At 52.8% G+C, this 18,894-nt stretch overlaps 1 protein-coding gene across 1 annotated transcript in view; it reads right to left on the bottom strand.

Annotated features, from left to right (window-relative positions):
- Positions 1–4,053: 4,053 nt before the first annotated feature.
- The window catches only part of STN1 (STN1 subunit of CST complex), a 1,349,458-nt gene continuing 1,334,617 nt past the window's right edge, over positions 4,054–18,894 (bottom strand). The window contains exon 11 of the mRNA XM_069611734.1: positions 4,054–4,121. Coding sequence (XP_069467835.1) covers positions 4,114–4,121 — 8 coding nt within the window. The 3' untranslated portion in view covers positions 4,054–4,113. The remainder of the gene's footprint in view (positions 4,122–18,894) is intronic.

The following is an 18,894-nucleotide window of genomic DNA, read 5'->3' on the forward strand; positions in this document are numbered from 1 at the left end:
ACCACAATCTCTATTTAGGCCAAAACAAGTATAATCCTCCAGTGTAGCCAGGGGTATAATAGAGCCACCAGAGTCTTGTAGCCATGTTTCCGTAAAACACACAATATCAATATTCTGGTCCTCTAAGAAATCCCCAACATCCATGGTGTGCTTGTCTAAAGAGCTAGTGTTAAGCAAAGAAATCTTGACAAAGTTATAACCAGTTCTATTAGGTGTGTCAGTCTGCGTTCCTGAAGATTGGGCAGTTTCAGGTACTGGTGGCATAGGATCACTGGATATGTCTGCAGGTAATGGGATAGTATGTCCCAGCAGATGTGAAAATGTTCAACTGGAGTAGACGTTAGAAGAGTGAACTGTTGGTTGGACATCCTTTCGACATCCCCCTGGCTATCGTAGTTGTTATCTGGCACCAGGCTGAATGTACAATCAACCACAGGGGGAGCCAGCGGCAATATCGATACAGGATCTGCACTTAAGACCAGATATTTTTCTACAAGGGACTGTCTCCACGCCTTTTGTGCATGGAGCAACATTTGCAGCTGTGCCTGCATAATAAGGACTTGCGAATCGGTGTACTACAGCACAGCTTTGCTCGGGCTGTTAACTCGGGCTGCCAGGCCGTTACCCCTTGTTCCAGCCCTTGGAACGGAATGCTAACACCACCTGGGTACTTCCTCAGTGTCTTCTGACATGCCATCATGGCCTTGAATGTCATCAACTGGGGGGACTAGAAGGAAGAGGACCTTGCGGCATACCCTGGCAATGCAGGGGCTAACCACGGCAGGCCCCAAAGGAGCTCTCCCACTTCCGTTAACCCACAGAAGGATGTCACCTGGGCGGGGTGTCAAAGTACATAGTAGTACTCACTTTCATGACCTAGTTCTTGAGGTGATCTGGAGCAGTCGTCCAAAAGATGTCATCCCACTGTGTCAGTCGACTCCTGAGGGCTTTGAAAGAAAGTGCATCACAGAGCGCACAGGCATCCCAGCGATTAAGCTAGCCCAAACACTCTAAACAGACAGTGTGAGGGTTCGCCACCAAGAAGGACCTGACACACCTGGTGCACACAAAAAACCCTGCTTTGCCCAGCATAAAACGCAAGGGAGCGATGGGAGGAGCATTAACAAGTACAATTAAAGATACAGCAGGGAAGCAGTGAAAAAAGAAAAAGAAGAGAGGGCTGTGTCCAACCCATCCGACATGGAGAAAAGGACTGAGGGGGATAAGTGCGAGAGGTGGAATTCAGGGCATGGTTGCGCTATGCACGTGGCCTGCTCCCGCGCTGTGTCTAAATTCTTTAAGGGGAAGCATGCTGGGCTTGCTATGGCTCCGGTCACTTCCCTGAGGAAAGTCCCATAAGTATGGAGGAAACGGGACGGGATGTAGGAGTACTATGCTGCAGACACACTGCCTGAGACGACTACTTACAATATAGAGTGCACATCTACTCAAACCTAATACTAAAATTGCTGGTTTTTCTGCATTTAATTGAAAATTATCTTTCTCGTTCAGATGCTTTTCCAATGTCTTTTTTTCTTTCCAAACTGAAGAGATCGCAGTTCTTTGACTGGGAAATCTGGTTTTGGGTTGACCACGTTATACCATGGCAAGATGTCTTTCTCGTTTGATATGCTTTCATATAAATTGTAAAAACATTTGGAATGGGTCTCCTTAAGAAACCAATTTCCTATATCTCGTTTGTTGGCACTGACGTTCTTACACCTGGACTTGGTCCACTTAACTGGTCAACGTTTTTTCCTTGCAACAGAAAATCTGTTCTTCCTAATTTCTTAAACACACCTTTATATTTGTAGTTCAGAGGATGATTAAATGCAGGCGAATGAACAACTTAAATGGCTGACTCACAGTGATGTAGGCATGAATGTTTTGCACTATGCTAGGGCACTCACTTTACTGTAGTTGTCTATATCTTCATGTGTTATCAAAGTAACTTGCCTGCACACTAGCACCCCGTTTGATTCGACCAACGAGCACTGTGTTTAAAATCACGAAATTACTGAGGCCCCCCCAAGTGTCTCACAGTGTTTGACAATTTTAAAAATTAGGTGTGCACTTTATATTATTTTTACATTATGTATTTTATGGAAAGAATTTAACACAGTGTGAACCTTGCCATCAGCATCTACACAGCTGTATGGCCCTGGCCTCTCACTTCATCCATAGAACCCAGGACATCCTGTCCACCCTCTCAGCATCTCCTGCTTCTCCCTCCACTCTCTCCCCTTCCTCCGCCCCCCGCTCCCTTCTCTGCCTTGCCTCTTTTCTTCCCTGATGAAGTTTTAAGACAAGTCCAATAAATGAAAACCTCTTCTAAACAGGTTCTTCCCTGTTCATCCAAAACCATCAAGAAACACATTGACGTCCTCGCCCCAGCCCTGGCTTACTTCTGCAACCACTCTTACCTCCGGGACCTTCCTCTCCCCCCTGAAGCACTCTCTTTGTGCACCCTCTTCTCTGTCCCTCACCTTACTCAATCTCTCTTTTGCCTTTGATACAGTCAGCCATGCCATCCTGCTCAACCGGCTTCGTGATAACCTGGGTATCACTGATCAGGCTGTGGCTGGCTGACTTCTTTCCTCTCTGACCGACCCTCCCAGGTCCAACTTGGGTCCTTCCTCTCCTCTATCTCTCTCTCTCCACTGTAGGTGTTCCACAGGGGTCTAACCTTTCTCCCAGGTTGTTCAACCAATACCTGGCACCTCTTGCCCACCGCATTGCTGCCCTCTGCTCTAATTTCCAGTGCTATGCGGATGACATCCAGCTCGCCTTCAGGCTCCCCTCTGCCGCCTCTTCTCCCTCACTCATCCTGGATTGTTTGATTGCAATCCAGGAGTGGTGCGCCGCCAATGATCTCTGCCTGAATGCAAGCAAGATGGAGATCCTTGTCATTGGCACACCCGCACCACTCTTTCCTGCCACTCTCTGGCCTGCCTCCCTTGGCCCTCCTCCTGCTTCCACCTCTGAGGCTAAGAACCTCAGGGTTATCTTTGACCCCTCTCTTTCCTCACATTTCTGACGTCTCTAAGAAGTCGAACTACCAACTGCACCTCCTCAGAGGTATTCTTCCTTTCCTCTCCTTCTCCCAGAAACTCACGGTATATAGAGCTCTGGTTCTCTCTAGGCTTGACTACTGTAACAGCCTCCTTTTAAATATTCCTACCTCTACTCTCCGACCTCTGCAACTCATCCAGGAGAATCTCTCCATTGGCTGCAAAGATCAAGTTCAAGACCCTTTGCATTGTCAACAAGGCCTACTGGGGCCTAGGGCCAAAATATCCCCAGCTTTCTCTTCTGAAGTATCGTCCTACTCAAGCACTTCGTTCCTCCACTTCCAACTCCCTGAGGTTCAGTCGCTTTTCCAAACAACGAGTTGGGGCAAATCTCTCTCTTCGGCTGGTGCCTCCCTCTGGAACAGCCTCCCTGCCTCTCTGAAACTTGAGCAGAACCACCTCACGTTCCGGAAGCTGCCCAAGACTTTCCTCTTTGCTTCTGCCTTCTCTCTTCTTTGTCGATCTCCTGTCCTTCACTGCACTTGTTACCTGGCTACCATCAGAACCTCAGGCCCAGGTCCTTGCCCACCAGATGCACAGCTGCACTGCCGCCTGGTAGCATTGCACTTTGTGGCTGTATCTGTTAGCCTATTGTCCCCTTACCCACACTTTCCAATTACCTGCTGCCTGCACTTAACCCTTGCACTGGCACTTGCTGGCCACACTTCCTTTTTATTTTTAACTGCTTTGTTTGTGTTTTGTGGATCATATGTCCTGCACTTCTCCCCCCCCCTTCCCCTGGCACTTCTCCCCTTTTCCCCTCCATGCACTTGCACGATCTCAATGTCACTGGGCCAAGTAATATTGGTCTCTTGTTCCCTTCCCATGCCTTGAAACACTTGTGTATAGGCGCGCTATGAATAAATTATCATACATCACAGACAGCATAATAATGAAGACCGTTACACAATGACAGAATAAAGCATGTAACTGATTTATTAGGGTTGACAGACTGGCTCCTCTTAGATCATCATCAAGGTTCCGGCTGCCTCCGGCCAAGCTTCCTCATCCAAGAGGTTCAAGCAAGCTCATGAACCATGTGTCAAGCATCTGCAGAATGAATATAATGAACAATATGACATACCTCCATTTTTAAATCAAAATGATGCTTTAACTTAATGGGGAAATGAAAAACCATTTTAAATAGAAGTTAAATCCAGAATACCAAATATAGTTTCAAAATAGCATTAGTCATTGCACAGGGGCACTCCCGCAGTGTGCCTGAGATGGGTTATGGAGCTGCCAGATAAATGTCCCCATCCACACAAGCACCGGCAAACCGCACTTCATCTTCTTTATCCACACTCACTGTCAATCCAACCATGTCAGAAACTTTTGGAACATGAGCTGCACACTTTCAGAGTCTCCCAGTAGCTTTAACAGGGAATCGTTCCGTTAAACTAACTTGAAGATCAGCATGACTTTCTTTGTGAAAAACCACATCATATTCACAGCCAGCCCATAATCCTAAATTGTTTTTCTGACATCCCATGTTCTGTCGAACTACTCATTCTCTCCTCCATCTCTTCCTGTCAGTTAATTCAACTGCACTGCGATTTAATTCTGCAGCAATATCTGGATCATATTACAAAGCACCTACCAACTCTAAAGGGTTTGCATATGTACACTGAATCACCCCGTTCAACATCCTGTCCATTAACAGGCTTGCATTCCTCAAAACACAACTTGTTTTTCCATTGTGATTGCAATACTATATATCTCAAATCATTGACCTCTGAGCTATGCATCCTATGACTGGTCAACTGTCTTATTCCAGCTGGAACTAGTTTGGAAAGCACTCTCCTCCCCCTTAACAAATTAAAAGGACTCATGATCATTGTACAATATGGTGTGGCACAATAAGGCCAGAACACGTCCCCAATTGTGCCACATCCACAGGGTTAGACATAGACAATTAAATATATACATTTAATATTTTATTAGCCCTCTCCACAAACCCATTTTCTTGGGGATGGTACAATGCAGTTCTAAAACGTCTCTCCTAACCCTCTCAAAAATAATTGATTCACTCTTGATACAAACTGAATGCTATTGATTGCTACGAAGGCCTCTGGCCCTCCTTTTCTACTGGAAAGATTGTGCAAATTATTAATAACACTCTCAGTGGTTGGACACAACATAACTCCATCTCAAATCATCATGAACACTAGTCAATACCCACTAAATGTCTTGTAGTCATAATCTGGTCAGCCATCCTGCATACTATATCTCTCCTCAGCAACAAATCAACATTGCTTAAAATTGATTCCCACCAATACTGGGCACTTAATCTTTTTTTGTCAATGTATCCCCATAATGTTGCTAATGTATTTTGCATGCAGGACGGTGGCACAAACGCATACACTTGCATCACCACTTCACACTTAACAGACAATTCATCTTTACCTAAAAAAAGGGTTGAATCACCACACCTACACACCTTCGTCTTGGCAACCCTTCTCTACATATGGCATCACCTTCTGCATAATGGCTTTATCTTCCAATTACCATTCCTTGGTGGGTGGAAAGTGCGAGATGAAAGCCTACTGTGAATTCCTTTCCCCCTACTTTCAGGGGCAAAACAGCCCATAACCATGCCATGAAAACCCAATTTATTATCCGCACCACATAATGCACCCACTTCTTGAACAATTCTCCAAGTGACTTCCTCCCTGTAGCATCTTCATTCACAGGCCTTCCCTACTATTCACTTAAATATATTAAGGATAATTGCACCCTATTTTCTGTTGCAGATGCACACTTAGTTGATTTGTCTAACCCCTTCCCCTGGCTTTACCCAAGCAACTGAAATTACACGGCAAAGGCATCCACAGATGCTTTCAAAAATAAATATGTTTCCTTCTGCAATGCCATCTCTTACCCTGTAAAACATTTAACACTTTGTTTATAACCACATTATATTCTTGAATAGTTTGTCCAAAAATCAAAAAGTCATCTTGAAATGCCTGTACTCCTTTTACAATTTTAAACATAACATGCATCGTTCGTTGTGCCAGTACAAACACCATCCTTCAAAATTGGGATGTTCAATCTGTTGTCAGAAACACAGTTAGGGCATGTGAATCATGGTGTAGAACAATTTGGTAACAATCGGCCCTTAAATACAAAGTTAAAAAGTATTTTAGCTCTCCCAACTTGTTCTAAACAGTCATACATTCTCTGCATAGGGACGAACATCCACCAGCATTACTGCATTAAGGCTCCTTAGGTGCACACAAAGACAAATGTCTCAATTTCCCTTCTTTTCTATCACAATGACGGATAAGTGGCATAACCACAACAATGTTTCATTTGGTTTTATCACCCGATCCTTGTAGGTTCTGCCAAAATGTGCAGCAGGCTCTGCCCAAATACTATAGGTCCAAATACTGTAGGGCACCAGCTTAACATGGTGCCTCCGCTTCCTAATCCAATAGGTGAACCCTTCATGCTACCCAGCTTTCATGAAAGTTACATTTCTTCTTATAATGTCAGAAAGATTGATCTCTTAGGTTTTGGTGAGTGCTCGTTCCTTGCTGGACGGGTCAAGTTTAATCTGAAGTTTAAGTGTGCCACCAAATGTTGAATCCCTTTCTTAGCCACATAGATCTCATCATTAGTGATATACCCTTTGAACCCCAGGAAGTAACTTAATAATGTTCTATGGTCACTGTATAACTGTTGATCAGCGACTTTAACAGCTTTTTCTCCCCAAGCAGTTGCTTGTAAGTCTACTGGGTGATATTTAAGGGTCCCAGTTTTATGCAGTTTTCTTTCACTATTTCTGTATTATTTGCTTATTTTATTTGTATTTATCTACGTTTATATTTTGCTATGTAACAAAAAAAGGCGTAACTAGTATTTTCCACATTTATAGGAAAAAACATTAGCACTTGGATGTTTATAATGGGACGTCCCTAGAGCTGGGTATTTGAACAAAAGGTTAAGATCTGCACATGTGTAGCCCTTTAAGCAATTTAAAAAGGAATCTGTTCCCTTTTCCAACCTCTCATGTTACTTTGCACCCCCATTGACCTATAATGCTTAATTGACAACTTAAAGACCCTACCAGGAGACATGCATTTCCGTTTTTTCCATTAAATACTGAAAGGAATTAGAGTGATTTCCGGGGAAAAGGTTGCCTTGGTGATACTGTTGGTGGCCATTTACTCTGGCAGGTAGTCTACTTCTCTTCACGCACCTCCACTCTACCCTTGGGCGACTTCCTGGCTGTGTTGCCCATGCACTCGTGTAGCAGGAGCACAAAGTTCTCTGACTTATCTTCTTCGTCCACATCCTCTTGACCAATAAAACTCACAGGATTGTCTCTGTGCATTCGGCAAACAGGAGAAAAATGCCCAAGGCACCTACAATACTTGCATTCGTTTCCAAGAGAGGAACAATCTTTGCTTTCAGCCCTATGTCCCAGGTTTTTACACAGAAACACTGTATTGGGTCCCAAGTATTTGAATCAACAAGAATGGAGCTGTCCGTGCCAGATCATTACCTATCACATTAAAGTTACAATTTTAGAGATGCCGTCAATAACAATGTTGCAGCACACCATATTGGAGTTATTCTGAAATGTCTCTGGTGGCTGTGGAATTACTTACGGTCCTGAGACTGATATCAATGATGAGTAACACCTGCCGTATGTCATTTTTTAACACATCAGTGGCATCATAGCCACATACCACCGGGCTTCCACGTTTCTACCATTCTTCACTCACAGCAGCAATAAAGCAAGCACCGGCACCACCTGTCTCTTAACCAAAAAAGATCAGTGTTTATCCAGTGACTGCAGCAGCACACCAATCATCACGGGCTCCTACCATCTCCTCTGGCAGACCTTACCACCACTGATGCCAGACAGCACCAGTCGCCACTGTCCTGGTTCACCGCTCAACTCCAGATACCCAACTCGTCACCAATGACAAGATGAAGGGAACAAAGGAAGTGCATATCGAATTTATTAGGGCCCACAAAGATGAACCCTCTCAGAACAGCTACTTTCTTACTGCCACCAACCATCCTCAACCAACATTTCATTACATCCCACAGGGTTCCATGGCGTGCAGTGCAAGAAAGCTCTCCCGCACGTCATGCAATGACAAAATTAATTCAATGCACAATATAACAGATATGTGAAAACATTTACAGGGTAATTCATAGAAATTCGCACAAAAATGGCGCACGCGGCTGGCGCAGTGTCCCCGTGCGATACACTGCGCCAGCCGCGTGCGAAAAAATCCTTTTCATCGCACAGCGTATTCATGGATTTTAGCCTCCGAAACCAGCCGTGGCGCAGCGACCCTGCAGCAGTGCCAGTTACGCCCCCAAGAACGCCCTCGCGCAAGGAAAAGCCTTCAAAATCCCCAAATCATCGCAAAGGGCTGCGCTAACCCACGACCAGTTCACAGGGCTGGCAAACAGGAAAGGCCAAGCGGGGAACGTGTATTTCAGTGGTTGGCGGGAAGTTCCACACGAGATTGTCCTGGGTACGTGTACATCAAGGGTGCGTGGGAAGTAACACACGCGAGTCCATCAGGGCACGAGTATTCCAGGGGTGCGCGGGAAGTATCACATGCCAAAACAGCAGGGTACGTGTATTCCAGGGGTGCGCGGGAAGTATCACACGCAAAAGCAGCAGGGTACGTGTATTTCAGGGGTGCGCGGGAAGTATCACACGCAAAAGCAGCAGGGTACGTATATTTCAGGGGTGCGCGGGAAGTATCACACGCAATTCCATCAAGGTACGTGTATTCCAGGGGTGCGCGGGAAGTATCACACGCAAAAGCAGCAGGGTACGTGTATTTCAGGGGGGGCGCAGGAAGTATCACACGCGATTCCATCAGGGTACGTGTATTCCAGGGGTGCGCGGGGAGCACCACACGTGAATTGCACGTGTGGGTCCTCCTAGGTGTTCCCTCTACACCCTCCACGGCCCCTGCAGGTGGCCCACACCACAGGGGCCTACCCTGCACATGTCCCGCAGGCACCCCATCCACCATGGCCATGCCCCCCAGCCAACCCACATGTCACCTTGCACTACTGCCCACCAACACATGTCCCCCTGCACCCCCAGCCACCAGGGGCACCCTCCACCAGGCCCCCACTCATGTCTCCAACCACCCCCATCCCCCAGCCTCCAGGGGCACCCGCCACCAGACCTCCACTCATGTCTCCCACCACCCCCACCCCCCAGCATCCAGGGGCAGCCACCACAAGGCCCCCACTCATGTCTCCCATTACCCCCACCCCCCAGCAGTGCAGGGGCAGCCTCCACCAGGCCCCCACTCATGTCTACCACCACTCCCACCCCCCAGTCACCAGGGGCACACTCCACCAGGCCCCCACTCATGTCTCCCATCACCCCCACCCCAGCAGTGCAGGGGCAGCCTCCACCAGGCCCCCACTCATGTCTACCACCACCCCCACCCCCCAGCCACCAGGGGCACCCTCCACCAGGCCCCCACTCATGTCTCCCACCACCCCCACGCCCCAGCAGTGCAGGGGCACCCTCCACCAGGCCCCCACTCATGTACAACTCATGTCTCCCTGCACCCCCACCCCCCAGCCACCAGGGGCACCCTCCACCAGGCCCCCACTCATGTCTACCATCACCCCCACCCCTCAGCAGTGCAGGGGCAGCCTCCACCAGGCCCCCACTTATGTCTCCCACCACCCCCACCCCCCAGCCACCAGGGGCACCCTCCACCAGGCCCCCACTCATGTCCCCTATCACCCCACCCCCCAGCAGTGCAGGGGCAGCCTCCACCAGGCCCCCACTCATGTCCAACTCATGTCTCCCTGCACCCCCAGCCACCAGGGGCACCCTCCACCAGGCCCCCACTCATGTCTACCACCACCCTCACCCCCCAGCCACCAGGGGCACCCTCCACCAGGCCCCCACTCATGTCTCCCACCACCCCCACCCCCCAGCAGTGCAGGGGCAGCCTCTACCAGGCCCCCATTCATGTCCCCTATCACCCCCACCCCCAGCAGTGCAGGGGCAGCCTCCACCAGGCCCCCACTCATGTCTACCACCACCCCCACCCCCAGGGGCACCCTCCACCAGGCCCCCACTCATGTCTACCATCACCCCCACCCCCCAGCAGTGCAGGGGCACCCTCCACCAGGACCCGACTCATGTCTACCATCACCCCCACCCCCCAGCAGTGCAGGGGCAGCCTCCACCAGGACCCCACTCATGTCTCCCATCACCCCCACCCCCCAGCAGTGCAGGGGCAGCCTCCACCAGGCCCCCACTCATGTCTCCCATCACCCCCACCCCCAGCAGTGCAGGGGCAGCCTCCACCAGGCCCCCACTCATGTCTACCATCACCCTCACCCTCCAGCAGTGCAGGGGCAGCCTCCACCAGGCCCCCACTCATGTCCAACTCATGTCCAACTCATGTCTCCCTGCACCTCCACCCCCCAGGGGCACCCTCCACCTGGCCCCCACTCATGTCCCCTATCACCCCCACCCCCAGCAGTGCAGGGGCAGCAACCACCAGGCCCCCACTCATGTCCAACTCATGTCTCCCTGCACCCCCACCCCCAGCCACCAGGGGCAGCCTCCACCAGGCCCCCACTCATGTCCCCCATCACCCTCACCCCCCAGCAGTGCAGGGGCAGCCTCCACCAGGCCCCCACTCATGTCCCCTGCACCCCCACCCCCCAGCAGTGCAGGGGTAGCCTCCACCAGGCCCCCACTCATGTCTCCCTGCACCCCCACCCCCCAGCAGTGCAGGGGCAGCCTCCACCAGGCCCCCACTCATGTCTCCCACCACCCCCACCCCCAGCCACCAGGGGCACCCTCCACCAGGCCCCCACTCATGTCTACCACCACCCACACCCCCCAGCAGTGCAGGGGCAGCCTCCACCAGGCCCCCACTCATGTCCAGCTCATGTCTCCCTGCACCCCCAACCCCTAGCCACCAGGGGCACCCTCCACCAGGCCCCCACTCATGTCTACCATCACCCCCACCCCCCAGCAGTGCAGGGGCAGCCTCCACCAGGCCCCCACTCATGTCCAGCTCATGTCTCCCTGCACCCCCACCCCCTAGCCACCAGGGGCACCCTCCACCAGGCCCCCACTCATGTCTACCATCACCCCCACCCCCCAGAAGTGCAGGGGCAGCCTCCACCAGGCCCCCACTCATGTCTCCCACCACCCCCACCCCCCAGCAGTGCTGGGGCACCCTCCACCAGGACCCTTCACATGTCTACCATCACCCCCACCCCCCAGCAGTGCAGGGGCAGCCTCCACCAGGCCCCCACTCATGTCCAGCTCATGTCTCCCTGCACCCCCACCCCCTAGCCACCAGGGGCACCCTCCACCAGGCCCCCACTCATGTCTACCATCACCCCCACCCCCCAGCAGTGCAGGGGCAGCCTCCACCAGGCCCTCACTCATGTCTCCCACCACCCCCACCCCCAGCAGTGCAGGGGCAGCCTCCACCAGGCCCCCACTCATGTCTACCATCACCCTCACCCTCCAGCAGTGCAGGGGCAGCCTCCACCAGGCCCCCACTCATGTCCAACTCATGTCTCCCTGCACCTCCACCCCCCAGGGGCACCCTCCACCAGGCCCCCACTCATGTCCCCTATCACCCCCACCCCCAGCAGTGCAGGGGCAGCAACCACCAGGCCCCCACTCATGTCCAACTCATGTCTCCCTGCACCCCCACCCCCCAGCCACCAGGGGCAGCCTCCACCAGGCCCCCACTCATGTCTCCCATCGCCCCCACCCCCCAGCAGTGCAGGGGCAGCCTCCACCAGGCCCCCACTCATGTCTCCCATCACCCCCACCCCTCAGCAGTGCAGGGGCAGCCTCCACCAGGCCCCCACTCATGTCCCCCATCACCCTCACCCCCCAGCAGTGCAGGGGCAGCCTCCACCAGTCCCCCACTCATGTCCCCTTCACCCCCACCCCCCAGCAGTGCAGGGGTAGCCTCCACCAGGCCCCCACTCATGTCTCCCTGCACCCCCACCCCCCAGCAGTGCAGGGGCAGCCTCCACCAGGCCCCCACTCATGTCTACCACCACCCACACCCCCCAGCAGTGCAGGGGCAGCCTCCACCAGGCCCCCGCTCATGTCCAGCTCATGTCTCCCTGCACCCCCACCCCCTAGCCACCAGGGGCACCCTCCACCAGGCCCCCACTCATGCCTACCATCACCCCCACCCCCCAGCAGTGCAGGGGCAGCCTCCACCAGGCCCCCACTCATGTCCAGCTCATGTCTCCCTGCACCCCCACCCCCTAGCCACCAGGGGCACCCTCCACCAGGCCCCCACTCATGTCTACCATCACCCCCACCCCCCAGCAGTGCAGGGGCAGCCTCCACCAGGCCCCCACTCATGTCTCCCACCACCCCCACCCCCCAGCAGTGCAGGGGCACCCTCCACCAGGACCCCACTCATGTCTCCCATCACCCCCACCCCCCAGCAGTGCAGGGGCTGCCTCCACCAGGCCCCCACTCATGTCTACCATCACCCCCAACCCCCAGCATCCAGGGGCACCCTCCACCAGGCCCCGCCTCATGTCCCCCAGCCAACATGTCACCACAATCTAGATCCCTGGCCATTATGGTCAGCCTCCAAATGCCAAACACCCACCTGAGTATTGCATCCACCCACTTAGAAATGGCAAAAACATGATAGAACCCCAATTGCAAGTTTGGAAATGAACACATGTCCCTCACATACACCCAATGGGTGTCAGTGAATGTCAAAACCCATATCATGATATGCATGAAACCAATGAGATAATACTACACATTGAAGTTTGAAGAAAAAATATGTATTAAACGCAACATAAATTGAATCAAAAATAAACGAACAATAATGGAATTTTTTTTTTAAAAAACCAGCAGGTACGTGAAATAATGCAAAACCACAAATCATAATGCAAACGAAAGGTGTCCAAAGTCACAGTCCACAAAAGTAAATCCAATGGAAAATTAAAATCGAAAACCATTGCTCCATGGGGAAATCATAAAAAAAAATGAAAATCCAAAAATCAACTATATACAGATAAACAATCCAGGGTCCATGATCCCAAACGAAGAAATGAAACCTATCTAATAACATTACCTAAAAAAAAAAAACTATATACAAAAATGTGGCCCATTGTCCAAAAGGTCAAAAAAATGCTAAACCAAAGGAAACCTAACACTAACTACAGAAATATTTACAAGGGCAGCGAGCTAGTCCGACGGCTCACTTCGGGATGTTCCGGGCCAGGGCATCATCGAACTCCTGCTCAATGTCCCGGAGGCGGTCCTCCTCCATGGCCCTGAGGGTCCGCAGGGCCGTCCACATGTTCCCCCCAAACTCCCTGCGGATTGCCTCGAGGCACTCGGCCCGCCTCAGGGCCCTCCGCATGGAGTTCTCCGCCCTGACCATCGTGAGCTGTGCCTCTTCCGCCCGCTGCCGCTCCGCATCTATGGCGTGGCCCAATGCTACCACACGGAAGACACTTCCCGTCCTGGGTCCTCCTGCCCTCCGGCCGATGCCTGCCCCTCCGATGTCGAAGGCCCCGAGCCATCATGGCTCCCACCACGTTGCTGCTGCGCCTCTGCCCGTGCACTGCCTCCTGCTGCCTGCACATCCTCTGCTGGCTGAGGTGCAGTCATTGATGTGGCCACCCCTGCTGGACGTCCGACTCCCGACTGTGGCAGGGATGCCTCCTCCACCAGCCTGGCCACACCGTCAGAGGCAGCTCCACAGGGCACCCAGGTGACTGATGGGTGGGAAGATGGCACGGAGGATGACTGGCGCATAGGGGGTTCAGTTGAGGAGGGGGTCTGAGCAAGCCCCATCAAACGGAGGAATCCGGCCTGGGTGACCTGTCCCAGTAGGCCGACGTGGTCAACGAGCCATTCGAGATGGCGTGCAGTCTCCTCATGAAAAGACTGCGGGTCACCTCGCATGGCCCGTTGACGCAACGCCACACCAGTCAGGACAGGCTCAACCCGGACACGGATAGCCACGTCCGCAGGCAGAGGAAGGCCAGTTGTCGTGAGCTCATCCCCTGCCTGAAAATGGGTCTGGACGTAGGCAACCCTGCTGGTGCAAGATGATGCAGTGACAGGATCAGGGACAGGATTTCACACAGGCACCTCCGCGGCGACCTGTGCTGCCTCCTGTCCCTGGTCCTGCACTGCGCCACTAGCACCAGTGGAATCCCCACCTCCAGAGCCCCTTCTCTGTTGTTTGCACGGCCTCCTCCTCCACCAAACCCCCCACCAACCTGGATGACTCTGTGCCATCTTCCCCCGTTGGGCCCTGTGGGGTCCCAGCTGCCCCTTCTGCTGCCGAAGAGTCCAACTCCGACCTCCGCCTCTTGGACCTCCCCCCGGCAGCTGCGGCCTGGGACGCGGCACCGGACTCCTCACTCCCCGACGAGATCACAACCTGGGAGGGGAGCCGGGCCTTGCGTCTCCGGCTGGCGGTGCGATCCCCGCCACTGTGCTCCACAGCACCTTCTCCGCCCTCTTCATCAGTTGACGCTGCAGACAGGGAGAAATAAAACACAGGCATCAGGGCACTGTACAATGGACACATACACACATGACAGTTGCACATGAGTGGCATTGGCAAACCTCAGACATGGCATCACAATTGGCAACACACGTCATTTCTACATGCACACATGAGCCATACCACAGTTACATCGCAACTGCCAGCACCATCCATACACATACAACAGCATGAGCAGGCAAAGGTGAGCCAGACATCACATGCAACACAGGGAGTGCACTACACATGCACGCACACCACCACACTTGCATGCATGTGTACACCTCAGCCAACTGTCGCAGTGTTCCGATGGGCATCCATGTCACATCTGCCAATCAGGCTTCCACATCCCGCTGTCACATGCATCCATGTTGCATCACTGTTGCACCCTTGTCAAATACACACACATACACATGTACACAGTGCTGATACATGCAGCTGAAAACAACATACATGCGTGACATCACGAACATGCCTACTTACATACACATTCATCCAAACATGTGTGCCCACACAACTGCATTTTGCATGCAAGCCTACACACACACAAGCACCATCTATGTCTCACACATGACAGCGCTCGCATGTGTTAGCCTCACGGTCCTGTACACCCCCACCCATACTCGGCCCCATACAAACAGATGTGCAACCGGCACACTACTGGCACATCACCACACGCACAGATAACAATCATGATGCATGTACACTTACCGCTCGACTCCAGACGGGTCTGCCTCTCAAGGACCTGGACGTGGAGCGCTGGGGATATGCGTTCCAGGAAGGACCCTCATCTGATCTTCCGACAAGTGGCCCCGGAGCCCCTTAGCATCCGCTGCCTTCAAGAGGCGCCGGGCCTTGTTCAGGGTCCTGGACATGAAGTCCTCCCAGCGCTTCTTGACATGTTGGAAGTCGCGGACTGCCACCCCCTCCGCGTTGATGGCAGTCACGATGTCCGTCCAGATCCAAGTCCGTCCTTCCTTGTCGGCGCGCACCCTTCCGTAGAGGGCATCATACTGCCCCAGGACTTGCTCCACCAGGACACCAACTTCCCTGGCACTGAAGCTGGTGCCCCTCTGCCTCTCTGGCCGGGGGTTGTCAGTGGTGTCAGATGTTGCAGTGCCCGACATGACAACACCAGAGGCAGGAGTGGGTGGGCAACTGGGTCCTGGGGCTGGGCTGTGGAGCGATGGAATCCCAGTCGGGAGTCTTCGGTTCCAGCAGGGGTGGTCACAGCAACAGCACCCCTGGCTTATGTGCAGGCAGCAAATGGCAGGGCACGTGGGCAGCAGGCAATCAGGCAGCAGCAGATGGCAGGTGGGAGCGTGCTCGGGGCTCTGGGGGGCAGTAAATCGGCTTTCTGGGCAGGAGCGTGGTCTTCCGTGTGCTTACGCGTGGCCAGCTTGGTACAGAGTGATTTGGCACGTGAAAAGTCCTGCACGTCTACGTGTAATTCGAGGAAAGGCCCTTAGCGCGTAAGCGCATCTGCACGCATACGCGATTTCATTGGCCCAAAGGCCCCCATGCGCAGCTATGACATCACGCGCATGGCCGTAGAGAATGGCGCGTGTAAAAAAAAAGATACACGTCCGAGTGTCAAAACGTGTAATTGGTGGAAATGGCCTCATCGCGTATGCGCGTCGGTGACGTGTGTATTAAAGGTATGTGTAGAACGCCATTTCCTTGTACGTGCTTTTCGTGGAGAGCGAGTGGGTGAAATCTGTACTTCTTGTCGGTTCACATGCGATTTACTTCACAGTGTTTCAAGTTTGTACTCCCTGTTACCTCTGACAGCTTTTTCTCTTTTCCTCTTTTTCCTGGGCCTGTTTCCTCAAACAGCGTTCCCTTCTACTGTTGTCCTGTCTCCTCAGACAGCGTACAATTCTTTTGGCGGGGGTGTTGCCAACGCGCACACGTGCATATTTTTCACGCTTTTGTTCCTGGCAGACAGTGAGTCACGCACGTATTTAACATCTGTGCTTGCCCCGTGTGTCGCGTACCCTTTCAGAGGTCATTCTAGGCTGCGTGTGACACGCATACGTTCATTCTTGTGTTTCTGGGTGCCACAGCGTAGTGCAGGTTTATTTTTCCACGCACGTGGTCTAGGAGGGGTTGCATGCACCTTACTTCCCTTTTTTGGGGTGCCTGTGCGTTGCGTGACCCGTCATCTTTCCCCAGGGGTGACATACAGCCTTGCTAGAGCACTAGGGTACGATTACCATCTGGTACCCAACCCCTTTGACCCCCAATTGCCCGGGACAATAGTTCACATCGACTCCCATACGCACAATAACATCAATGCCATGGCTGGGAGGCGAACAAGCCGTAAGGGTGGCAAAGGAGGCCAAGCCCCAAGTGGTGGCCGTGGTGGATCCGGTAGGGGACGTGGCCGTGACTTGCAGGGTGCCCCTAGCCCCCCATGTGTGGAGGAGCAGTCAGGGACACCCATGCTCCCCCCCGGTTGAGGTTAATGTGGCTGACACCATCCATGCTCAGCCCTTGTTGGACCAGCCCACTGTGGAACCAGACCTGGCACAGGGTGATTCCATGGCTGACTTCCAGGTCAGCAGGTCTAGGCCACGTGCGCCGGTGAACGTTGGTGTCATCAGGCCACGTGGATCAGGGGCAGCTAGGTCATCTGCTGCCCTGCGTAGGCAGGCTGGGGAGGCTGCAGGGGCAGCTGCGGCTCCATCCACCCCACCTCTCACACACCCAGCCAGGACAGTGTCGGTCCAAGTCCATCATGCTGACATTCCCCCTGACACCATCACACTTGAGCTAATGCCTGCACCAACTCCCATGCTGAGTGTGCAATCCCACACTCCTGGTACAGAGTCCACCGGGGCTCCTGCCCCTAGTGTCCAGAGCGGAGTAGGACACTCAGGATCCCCACCACCTTCCAAGCGGAAGAGGAAGAGTGCTCGTCCAGTAGAGGCTGATGCCCCAGACACGCCTACACAGTCCGGCCCGTCAAGGAAGCCCAGCTTCAATGAGGCCGAACTGAATGCACTTGTAGAGTATGTGTCCGCACATGACCGCGAAATGGTGATTGTTGCAGGATCCAAGACCACACCTGCACAACGTCAGGCACACTGGCAGACCATTGCGGACATCATAAGTGCCCTTGGAATCGTGAGGCGCACAGCTACTGAATGCTACAAGCGCTGGAATGACCTGAAGTGCAGGGCAAAGAATAAGCTGGCCTCAAGTCATGCCGCAACTCTAGTGACTGGAGGTGGTTCTCCAGCAGAGGACATACAACTCACTCCACATGAGCAGGTTGCTGGGACCTACGTCACGGAGGAACAGATCCAAGGCGTGGGAGAACTGGCAGATTACGAGGCATTGTCCGGTGAGTGCACATGCATGTGTGTGTCATCCATGTGCATGGTGTGTGTGGGAGGGCTTCTGTTTGTGTGTGTGCCTGAGTGGTTTGGGTCACCCATGTGCCTCATCCTATACATTCTGCGCATCAGCATTTGGGTATAGCAGCATCCCTTCTGCTAACATTAGACATCCAGCCCAACACCACGCCAGTTGCCCTTGAAGTGTCATCTTGCCACAACATTGTTGCTTATTTACCTGTTTATTCAGGCAGATTGTTTGCATACCACCACTTTTACTCAGGATTTCTCAGTCCTATTGTCACATGTCTGACATGGCTATGGTACAGTGGACTGGCTTTGTTTCCTGGACATGATTTGTTTAGACATGTCCCTGTGCTATAGGACCATTTTGGACTGGCAGCTCCAGGTTAAACATTTGAACCATTTCAATGAAAAAATCAATTTCATGAGCAAACTGGACTGAATGAACAATTGGTGCCCTCCTCTCCCTCTTCAATTTATGGCTAGGGAACATGCCATCTGTGTGATGGCATGTGTATTTGACCTGCCAATCACTGGCCAATGTGTGATGCCACTGCTAGGCAGCATGCAGCAAATGTGTTCATCTTCCATCTTGGTGTCATCAATGTGTGCCATCTGCCTACCCTTCACACGCAGTGACGGTGCATGCATGGGAGGGTTTTAGTCATGTGGGACATGTGTCAATCAAGTACTGTTTCTGTAGCCTCTCAGCCCTAATTGTGTGCCATAGTGCTAATGCCTGTTTCCATTTGTTTTCTGTTATGTCTTTGCAGGGGATGACACACTTGATACTGCTGGGGTTGTGGAGATGGTGCAGACCCAGGAGGGGTCTCAGGCCCGACCGACCACCAGTGAGGGACGTGGTGTGGTGGTGGGTGAGAACCCACAACTGCTGCAGGTCGTGCTCTCAAAGGGTGTCTCTGGCTGCACCTC

The sequence above is a fragment of the Ambystoma mexicanum genome, chromosome 8, assembly GCF_040938575.1.
Source record: "Ambystoma mexicanum isolate Mex_15411 chromosome 8, UKY_AmexF1_1, whole genome shotgun sequence".
In the NCBI taxonomy this organism is placed as follows: domain Eukaryota; kingdom Metazoa; phylum Chordata; class Amphibia; order Caudata; family Ambystomatidae; genus Ambystoma; species Ambystoma mexicanum.